This window comes from Mobula hypostoma, chromosome 13 (genome assembly GCF_963921235.1).
Source record: "Mobula hypostoma chromosome 13, sMobHyp1.1, whole genome shotgun sequence".
Classification (NCBI taxonomy): Eukaryota; Metazoa; Chordata; class Chondrichthyes; order Myliobatiformes; family Myliobatidae; genus Mobula; species Mobula hypostoma.
The window spans coordinates 67,611,371-67,634,468 of record NC_086109.1 but is presented as its reverse complement, the minus strand read 5'-3'; the positions used below and the strand labels follow the sequence as shown (position 1 = coordinate 67,634,468).

Sequence of the window (23,098 nt, the reverse complement as noted above, 5' to 3'; positions counted from 1 at the left end):
TTCTCCTTTCCGGTCATTTTTTTTCTCTTCTTTTCTTTTCCTCTCCCCCTTCCCTCTTCTTCTATTCCTTACTCTGCCTTCCTATCTCTTCTCCTCGTCTGCCTATCACTTCCCCCAATGCCTCTCCTTTTTCCCTTTCTCCCATGGTCCACTCTCCTCTCCTATCAGATTCTTTCTTCTCCAGTCCTTTACCTTTCCCACCCACCTGGTTTCACCTGTCACCTTCTAGCTTAGGCTCCTTCCCCCTCCCCTCACCTTTTTATTCTGGCATCTTCCCCTTTCTTTTCATTCCTGTTGAAGGGTCTTGGCCTGAAATGTCGAGTGTTTATTCATTTTCATAAATTGTGCCTGACCTGCTGAGTTCTTCCAGCACTTTGAGTGTGTAGCTCTGGATTTCCAGTATCCGTAAAATCTCTTGTGTTTATACTTTTCCTAGGTGTTGCCTAACCTGCGAAGTGTTTGCAGCATTTACTGTTTTTATTTCAGATTTGCAGTATCTGAAGACTTCTTTTATATTTTGGCTTCATCAGGTTTATCCTTAAAAATTAAATGACTGAACTGAAGAAACTCCTCATCTGATCAGCAAGAGATTTGACAAAAGGAGGGAATGTGCATTGGAAAATGGTTCCCCATCTCTTCTCACAGCTCAGATCCTGGCCAGGGCACTCTTTCAGCTAATGGAGAGTATTGGTAAGGAATGAGTACATGCCCAGTGTTGGGAGTGGATGGATGAGATCTTCCAGGAGGCAGGGAGCCTGCACAGGCTTCTGAGTTGGTGGAAAGGGATTTCTTGAGCAAATGGCTCTCTCAGAGTCATACAGCACAGAAAGAGTTCTTAGGCCCACCACATCCATGTACATGTGGCCACCAACTTCATCATCAAATTTGCAGATGACACCACAAATAACAAATAACAACAAAACATAAGAGGAGGTGCAGAAACTATCTGAATGGTGCAATAACCCTAACCTTTTGCTCAACATTAAAAAAACAAAGAAATGATTAACAACTTCACAAAATCAAGAAGATATGAATAAGCTCCATTACCTATAAACAATGAAGTAATGGAAAGGGTCTCCAGCTTTATGGTTTTGGGAGCTCTCTTGGACCACCAACGCCTCCTTGATAGTAGGGAAGGCTCAGCAATGTCTATACTATCTTAGGAGTTTAAAGAGAGAAAACCTGCCCCTAGAGCTGCTGGTAAACCAGTGTGCCACTGATCTACTACATGACGGTAAGGTACACTAGCTGCAACAAGATCAATCAGAACTCAACAAGTGATCAGGACAGCACAGAACATTACAAACATGAGAAAATCCGCAGACGCTGGAGATCCAAAGCAACACACACACAAAATGCTGGAGGAACTCATCGTGCCAGGCAGCATCTGTGATAAAGAGTAGAGAGTCGACGTTTCAGGCCGAGATGTTGACTGTTTATTCTTTTCCATAGATGCTGCCTGGCCTGCTGAATTCCTTCAGCATTTTGTGCGTGCTACACAGAAACACAACTACCAGATAAGGAAACCACCTACAACTCACACTCAATGGCAGGCTTGCAACGTCGCGATGGACTCACCCCGTCCCAGTAATCACCTGTTCAACCTCATGCTGTGAAAAGTTGTCAGAATGTCATACATAGACTACAGAAGGAGACACTCTGCACGGACATCCAGACGGAAAAACAGCATTTTCCACCAGGGCTGTCACGCAAATGAATTAACAAACCCAGTCACCCATAGCCCACAAGCACAATGGACGATCTCTAAGTGTAGTACATGGTCATGGGGCATTTAAACCCAAATATTGATTTCAGAGCTCTTTGTTTTTTTTAAGTTTCAGCTTTAGTTCTTGATGTTATTTTAAAATTTAATCATTGTATTTTATAACATGGACACGTGCAATACTTGAGTGGGGCAGCCACTGTTGCTTTAAATTTTAGAGCTGAAAGTTTTTAATTCAGCTGTGACTTAGATGTCCTCCTGAATAAGTCAGACATTATTTTTCATTTCGTCATTGTGTTTTAGTAATTGAATTGTCAGAATGGAGCAGCCCTGCAATCTCATTGTCCTCAGCAATGACAGTAAAGCTCCAACTAACTAACTAACCACGTGGCAGAAGACCAGAGCACCCAGAGCAGAACCATACAGTCACAGATAGAACGTGCAATGTTCGCATAGACAGCACCGGAGAACAGGATCGAACCCAGGTCTGGACAATGTGAGGCAGTGGCTGCGCTATTCCTCCCCCAGATGATGATCAGCTGTTAACTTTTTTAAAAAATTATTGAGATACAGTGCAGTGTAGGCTCTTACGACCCTTCGAGCCTCGCTGTCTAGTGATTTAATCCCAGCCTAATCATGGGACAATTTACAATGACCAATTAATCTACCAGCCAGTACGTCTTTGGACTGTGGGAAGAAACCAGAGCACCCGGAGGAAACCCACGTGGTCATGGGGAGAAGGTACAAAGTCCTTACAGGCTGCAGCGGGAACTGAACCTTGGGTTGGCTGTACTGTAAAGCGTTGTGCTAACCACTATGCTACTGTGCCGCCCCTAATGAATGGCAAAGCAGGCTAAATATCCCACTTCTGCTCATGTTTGTGTGATAGGGAAATACTTTCTGTGGTCCATGCGTTGCATTCTGACAGTTTTCGCAGAATCTCTTTTCTGAAGACAGGCTGCAAGTGTCGGCTGAAAAGAACTGAAATGCTGGTAATCTGAAATAAAATCAGAAAATGCTCCTCAGCAAGACAGACGATGGAGATAGGTCAAAGAGGGTAAAACCAGTTACAGGTTAATGTTTTGTGTCAGAGCCTTTATGTCTCTTTGTTTCCTTCCCATTTCTGACACATAATCACTAACTCTGTCTCTCATTCCATAAATTCTGCCTGATTCTCTGATCGTTTCCAGCATTTCCCATGTTTACTGCAATTTACCTGAAGTATTGGGTTACAAAAAGTGTTGTTAACTCGACATTTGCATTCCTCATCTATACCACAACCATCGCACTGGTCTTAAAGGCACTCAGTGACCGGCTGACAACCTTCAAAAAAAAATATAGAATCTATCGCAGTGTGTGGTTTTGATATATAAACACACATGGCTGATTATACAAAGTGCCTTAGGGTGTTCCAAGGTACAGTTTGTTTACTGACAATGAACAACCACCCTCTAGTACTAAAACATTATTACCTGCTGAGCAAATAATGCTTGTACATCTGAGAGGCAATCATTCTCAGGCAAACATGCACACAATACTAAGTAATATAGTCGTATTTTAGACTAAATGTGGAACATTAAGCAAGAAATCACACACCAACGCAGACATATATGAAGGGGCAAAAACAACAGAGGGACACCTCTGCACGATGCATGCAGATAGCACCCCACCCCTGAAAACTAAATAAAAAGATTATGCAATACTTTGACTCAATGGTAAATGTGTAGAGTTCAGGAATGAAGGAACTTGGAGCCAATGGTGCTCCTATAACATTGCTGCTAGCAGCCTCCTTTTATTAGATACCTGGGAGTACATGAGATGCCGATACAAAGCGGGTAGTGACAATTTGGAAGAGGGGAGGAGAGGGATAAAATTCTAGCAGGAACTGGAATGCTACCTCCTCGATCTGCGAAGCAAAGAGGCCCACTGCCCCCAAAAACAAACAGAAACTGCTGAACACTTTCCTGGTGCATCCAACAACACCTTACTGCAACTCTCTGCCAATCCAGTGCACAGCCACAGTTATGCTTAACTGTGTAACATACCAGTTTGAGTACTGTAATTTCAAAGCTGAACTTAGTAGCGAGCTCGTTCAACCCACATTGTTACCCCCACAATCTAGTTATGTTGCTCGGGTGTGGTGAAAGACAAAAGTGCTGCCATGCTTTACTTCAGCCCTATGCTAGCGAACTTCGATTTTTGCTGGGATGGAATGCGAATTGTATTACTTCTCAGCTGAATCGTGTAGAAGCCGGTTACAAGTCATGCGCTTGTCAACGACACGATTTAAGAAGACAAAAGCAAGAGTAGGTCATTTTGCCCCGTGTGTCTGCTCCATCATTCCATTAGATCATGGAGCCTATTGGCATTAATCTGTATGAGTCACACCGGGTAAGTCAATTTATGCAGAAAATGGAATACATGTAAATGAAAACTGCAGCAACTTGTCCCAATACGAGGAAGTAAATTTCCTGGTAAATTGTGTTATGTAGACAATGCCTACATTGAAATTGTGTGCATAAAATTAATCAGAGATGCTACCAGGCTTGATTGACAGGGAAATGAACAATCATCTTAATCATGGTCTTCTTTGGCTGTGTATGACCAGACAACAGGCAGAGATTCCCTCTCTGAAACGCAGAAAGGAATGGCTGATCTTCTAGAGATTTTTAGGGTTGGAAACTTTGCAAGATGATACAGAATAGAGATGCTTCTACTTGTAGGCAAGCTTAAAACCACAGGGCCTGAATATAAGTCACTCATCGATCCAATTTAGCATTCAAAAAAATGTTTCTCTTAAAAAGTGTTAAAAATAAAGAATATACTCCCACATAGAGCAGCTGAGACAAACTACACTGATGCAAAGGACGAAGAGGATTGAGGGAACATGAGGACCACCAATGGTCTTTGACCTGAACCATTAAACTGGACACAAAGATCTTGCTTCCTGAATACTTTTGCGCACATCTTATAGATTTTGGGCTGCTTATCATGCAAATCACCATGAAATTTCCCTATCACACAACTGTTTTTTGAAATTGCCTATATTTGTTATTTCAATTCATAATTCCAGTCAGAATAACTGATGTCAGGATTAAGGAAGGCATTTTTGTTAGTCCACAAATCAAGCAGGTTATCAATAACAGGCAATTCGAAGAACTTCTAGTGGGACCGGAGAAAATTGCATGGAAGGCATTCAAGCATGTTCTTGAAAACCTTCTAGGCAACTACAGAGCACCAAACTACATGCAGCTGGTTGACAGCATGCTTCAAACATACAAAACCATAAAGTGCAAAGTGTCACGAAAGATTCATTTTTTGCATTCCCACTTAGACTTCTTCCTTGCAAATCTTGGCGTTGTCAGTGACAAGCATGGATATTGAAATCATGGAGAAACAGTATCAGGGTAACTGGAATACATCAATGCTGGCTGATTATTGTTGGACATTTAAGGGAGAAGCCTCAGACACTGAGTACAAATGAAAATCATCAACAAAACATTTTCAGCTTAGTTGAACTATTGCAGTGTCAGCATTGTTATGCAATTAAACTCATTATATTCAATAAAAGTTAATTTCTTGCTTCTTCAAACTCATAGAAGTAATACAAGTAGTCTGAAATTATATTTGTGTTCAGCTTCAAGCAGTCTATCACAAACAAAATAAAAATACTGAGGAAGCAACACTTCTGAAACAATTTGTCATCCAGTGTTAATTCTGTTTCTCTTTACACAGATGCTGCCTGATCTGTGGTGTGCTTCGAACACTTGATGTCCTAATTTCAGAATTTTTCATACTTTCTCCCTGTTGGTCCTAATTAACTGAATTCGACAGCATTAAGATTTTGTTTTCTGAGTGAATCCCGCAGCTTCACTCTGCATAAAATTGGGGATCTTTACTCTATGGACTAAGCATTTGTTGATGGTGGCAAATATACATTTGAGAAATGGCCACCAATGTTACTCCATTTTGGAAATTTCCACCAGCTTCAAATGAACTGTACTTCAGAAGGTATGATGCACAATCTAGATGAAGGGTCTCAATACGAAACACTGACTTATCTGTTTACCTCCACAGGAGCAGCCTGACCCGACGAGTTCCTCCGTGAATTTTGTTACTCGCTCTGTGGTATAATACACAGCTAGGTAATAATTTGCACATTCTGTGTCAATCTCAAACCTCTCTTGAACATAAAAAAGTCTCCCAACCAAAGGACAGAAGAGACTATTGACTCTGCACAATGGTGATACCACACCTACGTGATCCACAACGTGCTTGGATGGTTTTGATGTAAATGCCAATGGGAAAGAAATTCAGCAAAGAACGACACTGTTTGGCCCTATTTAATGAGCTGGTTTCTTTTGCTCTGACCTGTACGTCAGGAAACTAATTACGAACAGCTGTGAGAAGCATCAGCCTTGACGATAGGGTGTTTATTTATAACTTTGAATAGACACCCTGCCAAAATTTTAAAACTAGATACTCATCAATTCAGAAGAGCACAATGGTCCCAGTTTCTTGCCTTGTACAAATATTACAGACATAAAAGAAAGCACAAATGGTCTTAAAATAGCATCTATCACAACTTTTCGGATGTCCCAAAACACATTATATTAAAATGAACTTTATAAATGTAATTACAACTTCGATGTTGCAAACATGGCAGCCAATTTACATGCTTCTGCAGAAACAGGAATGCGATAATGACCAGATAATCAGTTTGTTGATGATGAGGGTTGAAGGATAAATGTTGGACGCTGGGGAAACTGTTGCCATGGCAGTTGACTGCCCGCTTGCGAAGGAACGCAGAGCCACAGCTTAACTGTTCTGACGTTTGACAAGTCTGGGAATGCTGTGCACCGTCCACTGAGATTTCGTTGCTCAAGTTTCTGATGTAGTATTTAAACTCATAACCTTCAGAGGCATATGAGCCAAGATGGATATTAGATAAGTTTGGACTTTGAGCAATTATGTGTTTTCAACGTAAATATTTCTAACATTATTTACAGAATTGCAGCAAGGTCACAGTACAAAAAAGTCTATTTGGCCTTTATACCAGCTCGACATAAGCACAATTGAACTAGTCCCACTCTCCCTCTTCTCCCCAAACTCTTGCAGATGTCCCTTTCAGATACATATCTGTCTCCCTTTTGAATCCCTGGCATTTGACAGGTAAAAACATGGCAGGGCATGCATGGGAATTGCAAGGCATCTGACTGCAAGTCCCTATAAAGGATTTCGATGACTACTGAATGGATCATTGGGGTCTCTCTTCTACTTGTTAGAGATAATTATCAGGAGCACTGCACAGGCAGGGCTCTTAGCATCGTCAATGATCCCTCTAATCCATCTAGCAATCTCTTTGACTCCTTTACATCAGGCAGGAGGTACCATAGCAACAACTGTTAGGATGGGAAACAGCTTCTTCCCCCAGGCCATAAGACTACTGAGCTCCCTGCCACCTCCCAGGTCTCATCACATATGAAGCGGCAGTAGCATTATACAGTTTACTTATCTTGTGTCGAAAATATAACTTATCATTTGTTAATTTATTTATGGTAACAGTACTCTGTGTTATGTGTATGAGCTATATGCACTGTGTTGTGTCCCTTGGTCCAAAGGAACGTTGTTTTGTTTGGCGGTATACACACATACAATTGAATGACCATTAAACTTGAACTTGTTTCCTCATGTTACCTCCATCAACAGGAACTGTTTCTCTCAAACTATTCTGTTGACGCCTTTCATAACTTTAAGCACCTCTGTTTCAAAGAGGATCATACCAGCCTCTCCTGTTCATCCAGTTCCTTACCTTGAAATCATCATGGTAAATCTCTCTTACACCCTCTCTAAAGCCCTTACATCTTTTCTTAGGGGTGAATGCAATACTCCAGTCACGACTGAACCAGTTAAGCATAAAATGTTTATTGACTTTTCTTTGCTCAGTGGTGAGTGTCCCGAAGTTCAAAGTAAGTTTATTATCAAAGTACATTTGTGTTACCACATACTACCTTGAGATTCCTTTTCTTGCAGGCATTTACAGGAAAATGAAACAAATCAATAGAATTTACGAACAACTATAGATAAACAAAAGACTGGCAAATGACCAATATGCAAAGGAAGACAATTTGCCCAAATAATAAACAAGATAATACTCAGTAGTCACTGAAAGTGAGTCTGTAGGGTGTAAAATAAGTTTATTGCTGTAAGTGAAGATACCCATACCAGTTCAGGAGCCTGATGGTTGCAGGGTAATAACTATTCTGGAACCTGGCGGTGTGGGACCTGATGCTTCTGTACACCCTACCCGATTATAGGAGTGAGAAAAGAGCACGGGCTGGATGGTGGGCAGCTTTAATGATGGATGCTGCTTTCCAGTGGCAGCCCTCCGTGTAAATGTACTCAATGGTGGGAAGGGCTGTGCCACAGGGTTGGACTGGGCTGTGTCCACCACCTTCTGTAGTCTTTCCCATTCCTGGGCACTGGTGTTTCCATGCTAGACCGTGATGCAAGCTGTCAGGATATTCTCCACTGTACATCTATAGAATCCTTGCGTGCGCACTGTACGTTAGATTTTAATGAAGCTCAGGATCCTTTATATTGCTTTAACCACTTTCGCAACCTGCCCGGCAACTTTCAGTACATGTTGTTATGTACACCCTCAGATATTCATGTTCTGGCAGCCCTTGTGGAATTATGTCCTCTTTAGGAAGCACACATGCACCACGCCCACCATATTTCTTTCATCACCCCTCTTTGTTGCTTCAACAATAAACTATCATTAGAGAGGCACAATTTTCCTTTTAACACATCAATGCCAGCTTCCTTTAAATAACCCACACTTAAAAACATTGGAAAAAAAGGATCAAGAGTAGTGACAAGAAACTGCAGATACTAAAATCTGGATGAATAATCTACCGGAGCAGCTCAGTGGGGAAAAGGAATTGCCAATGTTTTTTTTCTTAGAAACGGAGTAGACCGATCATCTCCGTGCCATCCGATACAATTGCGGCTCACCTTTTATCTCCATACCACATTCCCATTTTTCTCAATACTCTTTAATGCCTTTTCCTGTCATGAAACCTATCTATACTCTATTTAAATATCTTCTGTGTCTTGATTTCCATGGCCTTCCGTGGTAGAGAAGGTGAAAGAATGAAAAAAAAATTCTCCATGTTCTAGATTTTATTTAGAGATACGGCATGGTAACTGGCCCCCTCAGCCCAAAAAGCCTGTGCAGTGTTGTGATTAATTGAACTACTGACCAGTATACCTTTGGAATGAGAGAGGAAACAGGAGCACCTGGGGAAACCTACACCCTCAGGGGGAGAACAAACAAATTCCTTACAGACAGTTGAGGAATTGAACCCAGGTTGTTCATGCTGTAATAGTGTTATGCTAGTTCTAATAGTTCAAAGTGTTTTATCCCACATGCTGAAATCTTTTATCCCTGGTTCTAGATCCTTTACTCCCTGGCCAGGAGTAAATAGTCATAATCCACTACATTGAGAAATTTCCATTTATTCCAATTCCCTGTTTCCTGCCTGTCAAGCAATCTTCAACCCATCCTCAACATACCAAGCTCTTTAATTTGTGTCCATTAAGCTCTTATATCAGACTTTATGAAAAGCTTCTCAGAACCTAAATATACTACATCCTCTGGTCCTCCCTTATCTAACCTGCAAACTACATCCTCAAAAAACTCCACTATGTATGCCAAAAATATTTTCCATTTTCATTAACCTGTCTTGACTCTGTCTGATCCCATTAGTATTATCTATATCTGTTCTCAAGTCCTTTATGATAGATTCCAGCATTTTCCCCACAACCGATAAAGTCTACAGTTCCATGGATTTCTTTCCCCACAACCACACACCCACCTCACCCCACCCCACTCTCCAATCTCCAGCAACCATTTAACCTATTCTAACCTATAGAATATTGGAAGATGGCAACCAATTATTCACCACTTCCATTGCTTCCTCTTTTTGTGCTTTAGAATGTGGATACTCAGGTCCTGGGCATTTGTTAGCTTTCAGTTCCATTAATTTCTCCTGTTCTGCTTTTTCACACTAAGACATTTCTTTATTGTTCTTTACCATGAGACTTCTGCTTCCCTGAGCATCCTAGGAAGCTACCTGTGCTCTTTTCCAAGATGAAAGAACCAAAGTATTTACTTGATTGCCTAGTAGAAATTCTCTCATTTTCAATCATAAGGGACCTACATTTGTTTCCACCAACTTTTGTCTTTGCACAAATTTGTAGAAGACTTTAGACCATAAGATACAGGAGCAGAATTAGGCCTTGTGGCAATCAAGTATGCTCCACCATTTCATCATGGCTGTTCCATTTCCCTCAGCCCCAATCTCTGCCTTCTCCCTGTATCCCTTCATGCCCTGACTAATTAAGAACCTACCAACGTATGCCTTAAACAAACCTGATGATTTAGCCTCCACAGCCTCCTGTGGCAACCAATACCACAGATTCACCACTCTCTGGCTAAAGAAATTCCTCCTCATCTTCATTCTAAATGGACGTCCTTCTATTCTGAGGCTGTGTCCTCTGGACTTAGATTCCCCCACCATAGGAGATATACTCTCCACAACCACTCCATCGAGACCTTTCAACTTGATAGGATGAGATACCCCCTCATTCTTTTGAGCTCCAGTGAGTACAGGCCCAGAGCCATTAAACGCTCTTAATACGACAAGCCTTTCAATCCCGGAATCATTTTCATGAACCTCCTTTGAACCTTTCCAATGTCAGTACATCCTTTCTTAGATAAGGGGCCCAAAACTGCTCACAATGCTCCAAGTGAGGCCTCACCAGTGTTTTACAAAGCCTCAACATTACATCCCTGCTACCTTATTCTGCTTTTGTATTCTTTGCAGGTATTTTTACACACTCTAGTTTGTGCTCTTAATCAATTTTTGTTTATTTTTCCTGACTTCTAAATTGCTCCTAATCCTCAGGCTTGCCACCTTTTCTGGCAACTTTACATGCCTTGATTTTCAATCCAATGCTATCCTTCAGTCTTGGGTCATGCTTAGGTTCCTTTTCTTTTTGTATTTTCGTCCACAATTTCCACGCTTTGTTCCTGTTAACTGTTTTGTGAACCTCTGCCACCAATAAGGTTAAACCAACTAGTGTGTGGTCACTGGGTTCAACCCTATAGCCACTTCTCAGCAAGGGTGGAGCACTTACAGTTTTGCAATACTGGGATCATCTTTAACCTGCTGGCAGATCAGTGAGCTGCAACACAGCAGTAAACAAGTGATGCACCTCCCTGAATGGGAGCAAGCATTTACTGAGCTTTTTTTGTGTGAGTATCACAACATCTTGTCAAAAATACGGTCTATGCTTCTTCCTGCCTCAGTAAAGCAGCCAGCGTAGTCAAAAGCCCTATTCACACTGGAAATTTTCTCTTCTTCACTCTCCCATCAGGCAAAAGATACAAAAGCCTGCAAGCACATACCAGCAGGCTCAAGGATAACTTCAATCTTACTGTTATCCAACTCTTGAATGGACTTCTTTTACAATAAGATGGACTCTTGACTTCATAGTCTACATCATAATGATTTTGACCTTTATCGTTTACATGCAGTGTATTTTTTTTGTTAGCTCTTATTCTTTTGCATTATTATTGTTTTACTATACTCTAATTCAATGAACTGTGTAATGATTTGAATTGCAAGGCGTTTTCACTAGATCTTGGTACATGGGACAACAATAAACCAATAACAATTCTGAGTCATTTCTTTCCAGAAATGAGAGCTGGAATCATGGAAACCTGAGAGGAAAGGTTAAGGGGTAAAGTAACAATGCTATTATGCTTATTTCTGAATTGGTTCTAGAGAGTGGAATGTTTTGTCACAGGCTGTCCCACCTTTCATGATCAGGTTGGTGTAACTCAGTGTTGCGGTGACATCGTGCAATTATGAACAATAACCTAATTAGAAAAGACCACTTATTGTCTCTTGATTGATCTTGCAAGGTTTAAGTGAGTGAGGTAAGGTTCTTTGCTATGTATTGTTCCGGTGGAATATTCTGCATTCATATCAGCTAGTGGTTTTCTCAGTTGAGTCTGAAGATTTTGGGTTGGAGCCCCATTCTAGGTAAGTTAGCACAAAATCACTTCAACTCAGTATGTTTTGCCCAGAGAAACCTTTAACCTTGCTGTCCTCTTGAGGATGGAATAAAGTCTGTGTTTAACAACTTATCAGAATATTAGCAAGGTAGTTACATGAGACAATAATCTACATCAGGGTCTAAATTCAAGAGGTGAGAGATTTGACATTGCAGGTGGGCTAGAAGGAGAATTACCAGTTGAGCTTTAAACTATGTTTAGGGTTATCATCAAATATGTTTAAATTCTGAGATCTTTCACCCAGAAACATCACCTTCCAACCAACAAAAACCTCAGCCCAAAGTTACAAACTGCATCTGAAGCTTAAGTAACCAGCACCTACTTCGTCAATCTCTTTTTTTTACTTTCCATTCCCACCATCTCTTTTCTTTATATTTCTCCTTTCTGAAGATCAAAGGGTCTCTTGTCAATGTAATGCAGATCTTGCAACATGCATAGCCTTCTACTGAGCTATAGGCAGACCTGAGAATAGTTTGTCAGGACTCTATGAAACTCTCTCATACATCAACATGAGAATGTTAGACAGGTAGGCTAGAAGAATTTACACAGCACTGCACCTCTCATTACTTCAAAATATCCAGCAGTGAAATAGTTCTGAAGTATAAATCAGGAGATTAGAAATAAAACTGAAACTATTAAAAACACTAAACTTGTTTTTTTTTCTTTCTGACCTGCTAATTGTCATGGAGAGACAGAACTGTTTCTGTTTCATTTCTGAGTGTAGTGATTACAGTAATGTACATAACACAGCAGTTAATTTAAATGAGTAAAGCTCCCAAATAGAGATAAGCTGCTGTCTCTACTTCATGGCCTTTCTTGCACCAGAATGGGTGTTATGTGCTACCTCTCAGTCTTGCTAGACAGGACTGAATCTTAGAAAACCAGAGATATGTTCCTCAAGAACATGCACTGGCAAACGTAGTTTTCTGTCATGTATTCTGTATACATGTGCTATTTCCCACCAGGTCACTGCATTCCCAAAGCAGCACTTGCAAATAACCAGCACTCCTCCACTAGAGTGCAAGGACAGTCATTCCCTTTTAAAAAAAATTTGAATCTGACTGGTTGTTCATTCAGACCAAATTGCAGTGTTCTGAAGTATTTGTGGGGTCAAAGTGAAGCACAGAAGCTTAGATACAAAACCTTGACCGAGAGACCAATAAGGTACTGTGGGAGTGCTGTCTTATCAGATGTTACATTAAACTTAGTCATCTATCCCTGATAATTCTACATACCTCAATCATGACTTCTCCTAAACTCTTCCACTCCAGGGAGAAAAGACCTAGCTTTTCCAGTCTTCCTCGTAACTGAAATGCTCTATTCCAGGTAACATCCTGAAAAATCTCCTCTGCACCCTCTCTAGTGCTGTCACATCTTCCTATACCTTGTCGACCAGAAGAGCACACAGTATTCCAGCTTTTATAAAGTTGGAGTATAACTTCCCTTCTTCTGTATCCCATTTTCTTTCTTAACCACTTGTCTACCCATATTGTCATCTTCAAGGATGTGTGGACTTGTTCCTCTGTTCCTCAATACTTTCTGTATGAGGCTATCATTAATGGGGTTTGTCTGAGCTTCATTAGTGGTTCCAAACTGCATCAGCTCATATTTGTCTGGATTAAACTCCATCTGCATTTTCAGCCCATTTCACCATCACATTGACATCTTTCCATGGTGTAAGACTACATTTCACACTATCAACAACTCCATTCATTTGTGACACCAACAAAATTACTGATCTTGCCTAATACTTCCACATCCAACTCACTAACAGTTAATAAAAATAACAAGGCTCCCAACACTGATCTTTGTGTGACACCTTTAGTCACAGGCATCCAACGACACAAACAACTCTCTGCCATCACACTCTGTCTTCTACTAACATGCCAATTTTAGATCCAGTTTGCCTACTTCCACTGGATCGCATGTTCCCTAAGCTTTCGAACCAGCCTCCTATGTGGGACCTTGTCAAAGGCTTCACCAAGCTCCACATAATCACATCTACTGCTCTACTCTCAACAATGCACTTTCTTACCTCTTCAAAAAATTCCATCAAATTGATCAGACAGGATCTACCCTTGTCAAAGCCATATTGGCTGTCTCTGATTAGTCCTTGCTTTTCCAAGTAATTATTCATCCTATCCCTCAGAATGTTTTCCAAAATCTTTCTTACCACTATGTTAGGGTCCCAAGTCTATCATTATCGGGCTTTTTCTTACTGCCTTTTTTGAAAAGAGGGACCTCATTTATTGGCCTCCAGTAACTTGTGCCCGGCAAACATCGTAAAATCTCAGCTAAAGCCCCAGCAATCACTTCCCTCTCTTTCCACAGCAGCCTGGGATGAATCCCATCCAGTCCTGGGATTTATCCATCATTAAACCTACCAAGGGACAAAGGATATCCTTCTTTATTTATGGATCTTGCTGCACAGATGTCTCTCGTATTTCAACAGCGATGGTAGATGAATAAACTCTTCTCGGGCTTCCAGCCTCATCAGAGTTTGTCATTGAAACATAAGTTAAAATCAATACCTGTACCCAGCTGGAAGCCCGAAAAGAGTTTATTTGTCATATACGCCGGGACAGCACTAGATCCCTTTTTTCAATGATGGCGGGTGTCTTGCAATTGAGTGACGAACTTCAGAGTGAAGTTCGGAGTGAACAATGAAACAGATAGGTCTGAGTCTGGAGTCACCTCTAGGTTAGAGCAGTTGCCATGCTTTGTGATAGGTTTACAGTTTCATTGCCATCGTCAGTACTGCCAGTATAAAATATGCTTTCCACATTAAATTGATTCAAATTTTTATATTTGTCATGGCGTGATTTGTACCTTGATTAGAAGATTGGTGTAGAGTGGTAATCCACTAACATAACTATAAGACCATTGTTTGTTACATATTTTGGTTCCATCTGAAGTCTTCATGTGTTACACATATACAAGCTGTTTGACTAAGTTCCATGAAACATGTTGATTTCTGTTCTGGGCAGCAAACTGTGCCAAAGTTGAATATCTATTTATCTAAAATCATTGTGTTACATCTGTTCTGTGCCAAGAGTTTGCACAGACATGCAGTGAGAATTACTCACCGTTTGGTGCACCTTAAAACAATCAAAGTTCCTCTTATCTCCCCCACAGAAGCTGGCTACAATTACTCATCGGATTTTGCACGCAGGTGAGGTGGTGATATCATTGCCCCAGATTCAGATTAACCCCTCCACCTTTACTCACTCTTCAGTGAATTTGCCAACAAACAAGATCTGGAATGCAATGTTGAATGGAAAGGGAAATGGATTTAATAACAACCTCCTGAAAGAGAATAAATATTTGAAAAGGAGGAAAAAAACTGTCTATGAGGAAAACACAGGCCTTGTGAGGTTCTTTGGCCTAGAAAGAAGAGGCGGAATGGTCTTATTCCAGACACTAAAATGTCTGGCTAGTTGCACTCTTCATCAGGAAAGGTCATCCTATTGATCGCAATCAAAGCAATAGTCATTACTGCATTATCGTCATGTTAGTGTAGAGGTTAGCACTAAGCTATTACAGCTCAACATGTTGGAGTTCGGAGCTCAGTTCCAGCACCATCTGTAAGAAGTCTGTTCTTCCTCCCTGTGAGCTGCGTGGGTTGTCTCCGGGTGCTCTGGTTTCCTCCCACAGTCCAAAGACACACTGGTTGGTCATTGTAAATGATCTCATCATGAGGCTAGGATTAAATTGTGGGTTGCTGGGGCAGCACGGATGAAGGGCAGGAAGGTCTACTCCATCCACACTGTATCACTAAATAAAATACTCCTGCAAGTGATTATCATCCGTTCTAGAGTCAAGTTGCATTCTTGTGGTCAGGGACATAAAATCTATATGCTTATGGTGGGAGTGTTGCACTGTCAGAGGTAATGTACCTTAAATCGAGGAAGTGACTGCTCTCTTAGAACAGGGTGGTATTGCCAGATCTTATCTCTCAGTGAAAGAGAGTATCTGGTCAATTAGCACAAAGTTGTTAGTAGAAGTATGCTATGTGCCAGCATTACAACAGTGACCATATTTCAACAATACTTCAATGCATTAAAGCATATGAATGGGGTATACTGAAATCAACATGAAATGTGCTACATGAATGTAAAACAACATACTGCAGATTCTGAAAACCTGAAATAAAATATAAATGCTGCAAATGCTTGACAGATCACACAGCTTTTCTGGGGAGAGAAAAAGAGAGTTCACTTTTCAAGCCAATAACTTATCATCAGAACTTTCTGTCTGATGAAAGATTGTCAACCTGCTACATTAAGTTGAGCTTCTCCCTTCACAGAAACTCTCTAACCTGCTGAATACTCCCAGAACTCAAGAGAATTTGCAGATTCTGTAAATCTAGAGCAACACACACAAAAGGCTGAGGGAACTTAGCATGTTAGACAGCATCTATGGAGAGGAATAAACAAAATTCCTGTTCAGGGTCTCGGCCCTAAATATTGACTGTTAATTCCTGTCCAGAGACGATGGTTGACTACAGAGTTCCTCCAGCTTTGTGGGTGCTTTGTTCTGAATACTTCCAGCGTTCGCTATTTTTAAGAAATAATGCAAGTCTTCTTTTTGTTCATAAAAGCAGGTTAAAACTATCCCAGATATTCACACCTTAGACAACACAAAGCTCGCTGAATGTAGTTCATGAAGCCTCTCAGTTCACGTGAGGCTAAGTCCAACTCCAATGCCATATTTAAGTTTGCTGACAACACCGCTGACGTTGGCAAATTCAAAGGTGGTGATGAATCAACACAGAGGAGGGAGATTGAAAAACAGGTTGAACGGTGCCACAACAACCTCTCACTCAATGTCAGCAAAAGAAGAAAGCTCACCTCTGTCCCAGGATACTGACGGACTTTTACCGCTGTACCATTGAGAGCATACTCACCAACTGCATCTCAGTGTGATATGGCAATTGTCCCTTATTGGACCGCAAAGCACTCCAGCGTGTGGTGAAAACTGCCCAGCGGATTATCGGCACCCAATCGGCCCACCATTGAGAACATCTACCATAAACGCTGCCTGGGCAGGGCGAAAAGCATTATCAGGGATGCATCTCACCCTAACCATGGACTTTTCACTCTCCTCCCATCCGTTAGGCGCTACAGGAGCCTCCGCTCCCGCACCAGCACGCACAGGAAGAGCTTCTTCCCTGAGGCTGTGACACTGCTGAACCTCTCATCACAGCGCTAAGCAGTATGGCATCCGTATTATACTGTCTCAGTACTTCCATATTTGTGTGCTGTAGCACTTTTTTTATTTGCAGTTATTTTGTAACACTATCCTTTGCATTTCTGGTCAGATGCTAAATGCATTTCATTGGCTTTGTATCTGTACTCGGCACAATGACAATAAAGTTGAATCTAATCTAATCTAACCAAAGAACTAATTATTGATTACAGAAGGAGAAAAGTGGAAGCCCGTGAAGCATCCTCATTAGGGAAGCAGAGGTGGAGAGGGTCATTAAGTTTAAATTCTTTGCCGATACCATTTCAGATATTCCATCCTGGGACCAGCACACAACTGGCATTACACAGAAGGCATAGCAGCACCTCTATTTTCTTACAAGTTTGCACAAATTCAACATGACAAACTTTGACAAACTTCTATAGATGCACAACGGAGAGTATCCTGACTGGTTGTACCATGAACTGATATAGAAACACTAATGCACAAGAATGGAAAAACCTACTAAAGTAGTGGATACAGCCAATTCTGAGGAATTTCTTTCCCTACCATTGAGCACATCTACAAGGAGCACTGCCACAAGAAAGCAGCATCCATCATCAAGGACTGCACCACTCAGGCCTGCTCTCTTCTCACTGCTGCCATTGGGGAGGGGGTACTCACACCACCAGGTTCAGGAACAGTTACAACTATCAGGCTCCTAAACCAGCGTGGATAACTTCACACACATCAACACTGAACTGACTGCACATCCAACAGACTAATTTCAATGACTTTACTACTCCTGTTCGTTCGTTCATTCATTCATTTGCTTGTCAATCTATCTAAGTATTTCTTTCTTTATTGAGATACAGCATGAGGTAATCCCTTCTGGCCCTTTAAGCCATGGCACCCAGCAACTCCCAGTTTAACCCTAACCTAATCCTGGGACAGTTTACAATGACCAATTAACTTATCAACCGGTATGTCTTTGGACTGTGGGAGGAAACTGGTGCACCTGGAGGAAACCCACGCAGTCACGGGGAGAACGTACAAACTCCTTACAGGCAGCAGCAGGAATTGAACCCGGGTTGTTTGTTTGTTTGTTTATTTATCATTTTTATTTGCACCTTTTTGGCTTTTTCCTTTTCAATATTTTTATTAATATTATACAAATACAAAATTAATATGGATACAATTAAGTAATACAAATTGCATTGCACTTAAATCACAGTAATATGATTACAGTATCCCATATATCAGATCAATCACGTAGAAAAAATATTGAATTATGAAATGAAATAATGTAAGATAATTGTATTTTGTTTTAAAAAAATCTACTCCCACTACCAAAATGAGCTGGTTGTTAAAAAAAAAGAAAAAAAAAGAAATAGCTTACCATATAATATTATATTAATAATGGCTCAGATCCATACTTTAATAACAGTTCAAAGATTATGAAAATAACTCAGAAAGGGTCCCCATAACATTAGAAAATCATGTTTTCTACACATTGGTTGGTTCTCAGACTTTGTTGGTAGTTTTTCTTTGATTCTACTGTATTTCTCTATTCTACTGTGCAAACCTGCAAGGAAATGAATCTAGGGGCAGTATCTGGTGACATATGGTGATAATAGATTTATTTTGAACTTTGAATTATGTTTTGGTTTAGCTTGCATGCATGAACTCCTGATTCAGAGGGGACAGTCCTGTTACTAAGCTCCAGTCCGTATTTTAATCACATAAGTTTGCAGTCGTCCCTCTCTATTTCAGAGCTTTTCCTTTGACTGTGCAGTGTGTGCATTCCCTTCAGTAATTTCCAGTGTCCTTCTGAGAAAAGGTGATGAGATTCTCTACTCTTCTTATAATGTCACAAGATTTCTGCTACCGGACAGCCTGCCTGTGATCCATGAAGGTTACCGGAGTGAGATAGTTGGGAGCAATGAATTTTGAGCAATTACGTTGGGAACTTTGAACTTCTGAACTGGGAAAGCTGTGGCCAGCTGGAGACGCTGCCTGAGCTGCTGAGCTGTTACAGCATTTTGTGTTTCAAATTAAAATGACGCGGTGTTGATTTTTCAGAGCAGTTCATGATTATCTGTGGAAAGCTTTCTGAATTGGCATACGTTATTAGAGAGAGAGGTGATCACCCACTCGATCTTTCCATTCTCATTACTGGTTGTCCTCATCTTGTATGAGGAGCAGTAGCAGACATACATAAAGCAGATGAATGGGAAGAGGATCAGATGTCAAGGCAATCAGTTTCTGACCCTCTTGTCCTCACTTTAATATCCTTGCATGTGTTAAACAGTTATCACTTTCAGAATCAAATAAGACTTATCCAAAGCAATCTTAACATGTCACTTTTTCAGTGAGCAAGCGGGCACACTTACTGTAGGCAAAGGCAATCCTTGGAATCGGATCATACTCCCTGCTTGTGGGCTGATTGAACGCGGCGGTGTATAGAGTAGTTGCTGTCAGCACCAGGTAACGCAGGCTGCCCAGGTTCATGGTGGCTACAGAAAGGCAGCAGCTGCCACCCCACCCGGTCTAATCCGCAAAGGGTTTGAAATCGGCTTATTCACAGTAAGAGACCGGGGTGGGTACAGCAAACAGCAACACGACTCTCAGCCAGTGCTGTCGCTCCCCCAAACCTGTTCCTACAGGTCAGACGAAATCCAAGCAGGCTTGCTATTTCCCGAAGCTGAACCTGCAACAGAAGCAGCAAGCAAGGAAAGGTTAGTGACAGATCAGTTACAGGAGCAACATAATCATGTGTTAACAACAAAGATCGCATGAACTACTCACAAGCTGGCTTGGTGTCTGGAAGCTACCACATTTCATAGTGTGTGAACTCTCTTCTGTCAGAACTATTACTGCATCATCCTCTGCTTGGTGTGATTATATTTGCCTGGTTCTCTCCCACCTATCCAGCCTTGGCCAGTGATTCAATGACTTCCCTCTCTATTCCTGGATGATCACCTACAGGACTCCCCCAGATAATTGATCTGTGGCCCCTTCCATTTCCATCTGACTTGCTGTTGTTGAATGAGATCTCTCCAGTAACAAACATGTCATATTAGTTGTCATCTTCCAACTCTCCCCATACTGCTTCTTTAGAATGTTCTTCTAACTTAAATCTACCACATTGTGGCTTTTTATTCGGTAATTGAGAACACAAAATCTCCTTCAGGCCTGTATTTGGAAGCCTGAACCAAGTAGTCCTGGCCTCCGTCACATGTTTCATACACAGCCCCAGACTCCATCCTTGTACTTGGCACTACCAACTATCTACCAACCTGGTGCCCTATACCACCATGAAATAATCTTCTGATCTCCCAATCCCATTTCTGTTCCATCACCATGACGGCTCAGTAACATTGCCCACCCTCATCCTCTCTCAGTTCCCTTGCTGCTGGAATTCTCACCCTTGCCTTTGTTACCTCAAGATCCTAATGCTCTATTGGCTATGCTCCTATCTCCAGTCATCCATAAGCATCAATTCACCCTGTACTCTGCTACCCCCACCCAGCTCTCCCCAGTCTATACACTTATCATATTCTGCCTGGTGGCATTCAATGACACCTGGTGTCAACACCCCTCAATGTCAGTAACTGATTCCATATCCCTCCATATCCTTGGTGCACCAGGTCATGTTACACCTGCAGATTCATAAGTCGCTGAGAACTCCTCAAGGTCTGGCATTGTGCAGATCCCCATTGTCTTCAAGCCAAAATTTGGTTTCCAAGGGATTGATGGGGCTCAGGCAGATTTCTATAATCTTCACGGGCTATGTGAGGACCATGAAAATGCATTATCAAGGACATATATAGGAAAGGTAGCAGAGGAATATAAAACTATAAGTGTAGAATAATTGGTAGGAGGTTTAAAAGAGATCTGAGGAAGAGGCATTTCACCCATAGAGTGGCTGGAATCTTGGATGCACTTGCCAGAGTGGGTGGTGGAGGGAGATATGCTCAGAACATTTAAGAAGCATTTAGACAAGCAATTGAACTGCCAGTGTGTTAAAGGTCATGTGCTGATAAATGGAATTGGTTTGGATAGGTTCCTGATGATCACTATGGACGTGGTGGGCCAAAGATCCTGTTTCTGGACTGCATGCTTTTATGACTATTGATGATTATGGCTACGGCTGTTTCCATCCAAGGTTCTTGTGCTTTATCCCTACCCCTCTCCCCTCACCTTGAATACACTCCTTAAAAGTTACTCTTCTTTCGTCTGTAATGTCTTGCTCAAGTGCAATAATGTGGAACATATTCAAAGAAACTAAAAAATATATAAATTCTCATTTTTATGGACTTACTCCAAATAAATGTTTGACAATTTTATAAAAACAGAGTATTTAAGAAGATAGAACACTGATTGTGACATTTGTAAATGAGACAAATGGGACAGAAAATGCCAGCTCAGTCCCTTGTGTGGACCTCTAGCCCCATTTCTAAATCTATTCCTCCAGTAGGTGTCCACCACAACAAACAGGCCAACCACTGATGATTGAGAAGGCCACAATCAGTTCTCCAGCAACTTTGATCTATCCAGCAGTTGCATTAAGAGCACACAACTACAGTGCATATTCTGCGTGACAGGCGCCCAAGGAAAAGGTCTGTGCAAGATAACTGCAGCCTAACTGATGTTCTTATCGATGTTCCCCTACTTCTTCTCATGATAAATAATTGTTGACAGTTACAGGCCAGGAAACCAGTCACCATGCAGATTTATTGGACTGCAAGTTACAATAAAGTATTTTAGTTCAGATGTTTTAGTGTATAAAATATTTTAGTTCAGCACCACACAGTGGCTTCAGTCAGATGAAGAAAGGTCTCTGACTTTAACAGCAAGAACTAGCAGCTTTGACTTACTGGAGACTGAGACAGGAAAAGCATAAAAATGATGCAACTCTGGGTGAAATCTAATTACCTGTAGGAACGCCAGAAGTAAGATAAATCTATATTCAATTGTTAACCTAGATTGGACATTAATAAAATTGCTAAAATTAAGAAAATCTAATTCTATGTTTGTGATTATTTGATGCATTAAGTTTCCCTATATGCAGTCATCTTTCCTTTGATAATATCTAAAAATTAAATATTAATAAATCCACAATTAATTATAATTCTTAATTTTAATATTAGACAAAGCTTGCACTTGCTCTGTTAATGTGCATTTTTAATATGAGCACTCAATTTTAACCTCAAACTTGCTTGCAACTTGGACTGTTTAAAACTGTCACAACCAGTACAAAACAGAAATTCAATGCAAACTAAATGACGTGCTAAATTAAATCACTTAAGGGAGTAAGTCCCATTGGATTTCAAGGTTTTCTATGCCTCAGCCATTTGCACCATTTCTGAACCTTGTATTCACCAAGCAACACATATATAAAATACATAATTCACTCATATAAACTGCTCATTAAGTTGCTTACAGTGCCTTAGATTGCATTATGATGCATTATGCCGCAGGTGTTGCATTGTATAATATTATTCTAAGGTCAATGCTATAAAGGCATCCGTTAGTCTTGCAAGACCATGGATCTGCGCCTGGAAAGTCTTCACTCTCCAGGGCGCAGGCCTGGGCAAGGTTGTATGGAAGACCAGCAGTTTCCCATGCTGCAAGTCTCCCCTCTCCACGACACCAATGTTGTCCAAGGGAAGGGCATTAGGAGCCATACAGCTTGGCGCCAGTGTTGTCGCAGAGCAATGTGTGATTAAATGCCTTGCTCAAGGACACAACACGTTGCCTCGGCTAGGGCTTGAACTCACGACCTTCAGGTCGCTAGTCCAATGCAACCACTTGGCCACGTGCCCACACATTGCTAATATACTACCATTAATTTTATCAAAATATTATAATCCATACTAAACTTCATGCTGCGTATGTTGTATTATGCTGCCCTACCACACTGTAAAAACCATTTTTAACACCGTCTGCTGCTTTATAGTGTCAGCTAGAACTGGAGCTTTGGTCAATGGTAGCCCATGAGATGATGATGGTGGGACATGCAGAGATGATAATGTTATTGA

General features: G+C 41.1%; 1 protein-coding gene across 14 annotated transcripts in view; it reads right to left on the bottom strand.

The window, feature by feature from the left end:
• Positions 1-23,098, bottom strand: part of sema4ba (sema domain, immunoglobulin domain (Ig), transmembrane domain (TM) and short cytoplasmic domain, (semaphorin) 4Ba) — a 462,752-nt gene that overhangs the window by 106,978 nt on the left and 332,676 nt on the right. For 13 of the 14 annotated variants that reach the window (XM_063065887.1, XM_063065890.1, XM_063065888.1 and 10 more), the window contains one exon: positions 19,448-19,764. In XM_063065887.1, coding sequence (XP_062921957.1) covers positions 19,448-19,565 — 118 coding nt within the window. In that variant the 5' untranslated portion in view covers positions 19,566-19,764. Of the gene's footprint in view, positions 1-19,447; positions 19,765-19,862; positions 21,213-23,098 lie in introns of those variants that run through there. The other variant, XM_063065899.1, reaches the window with a different exon arrangement.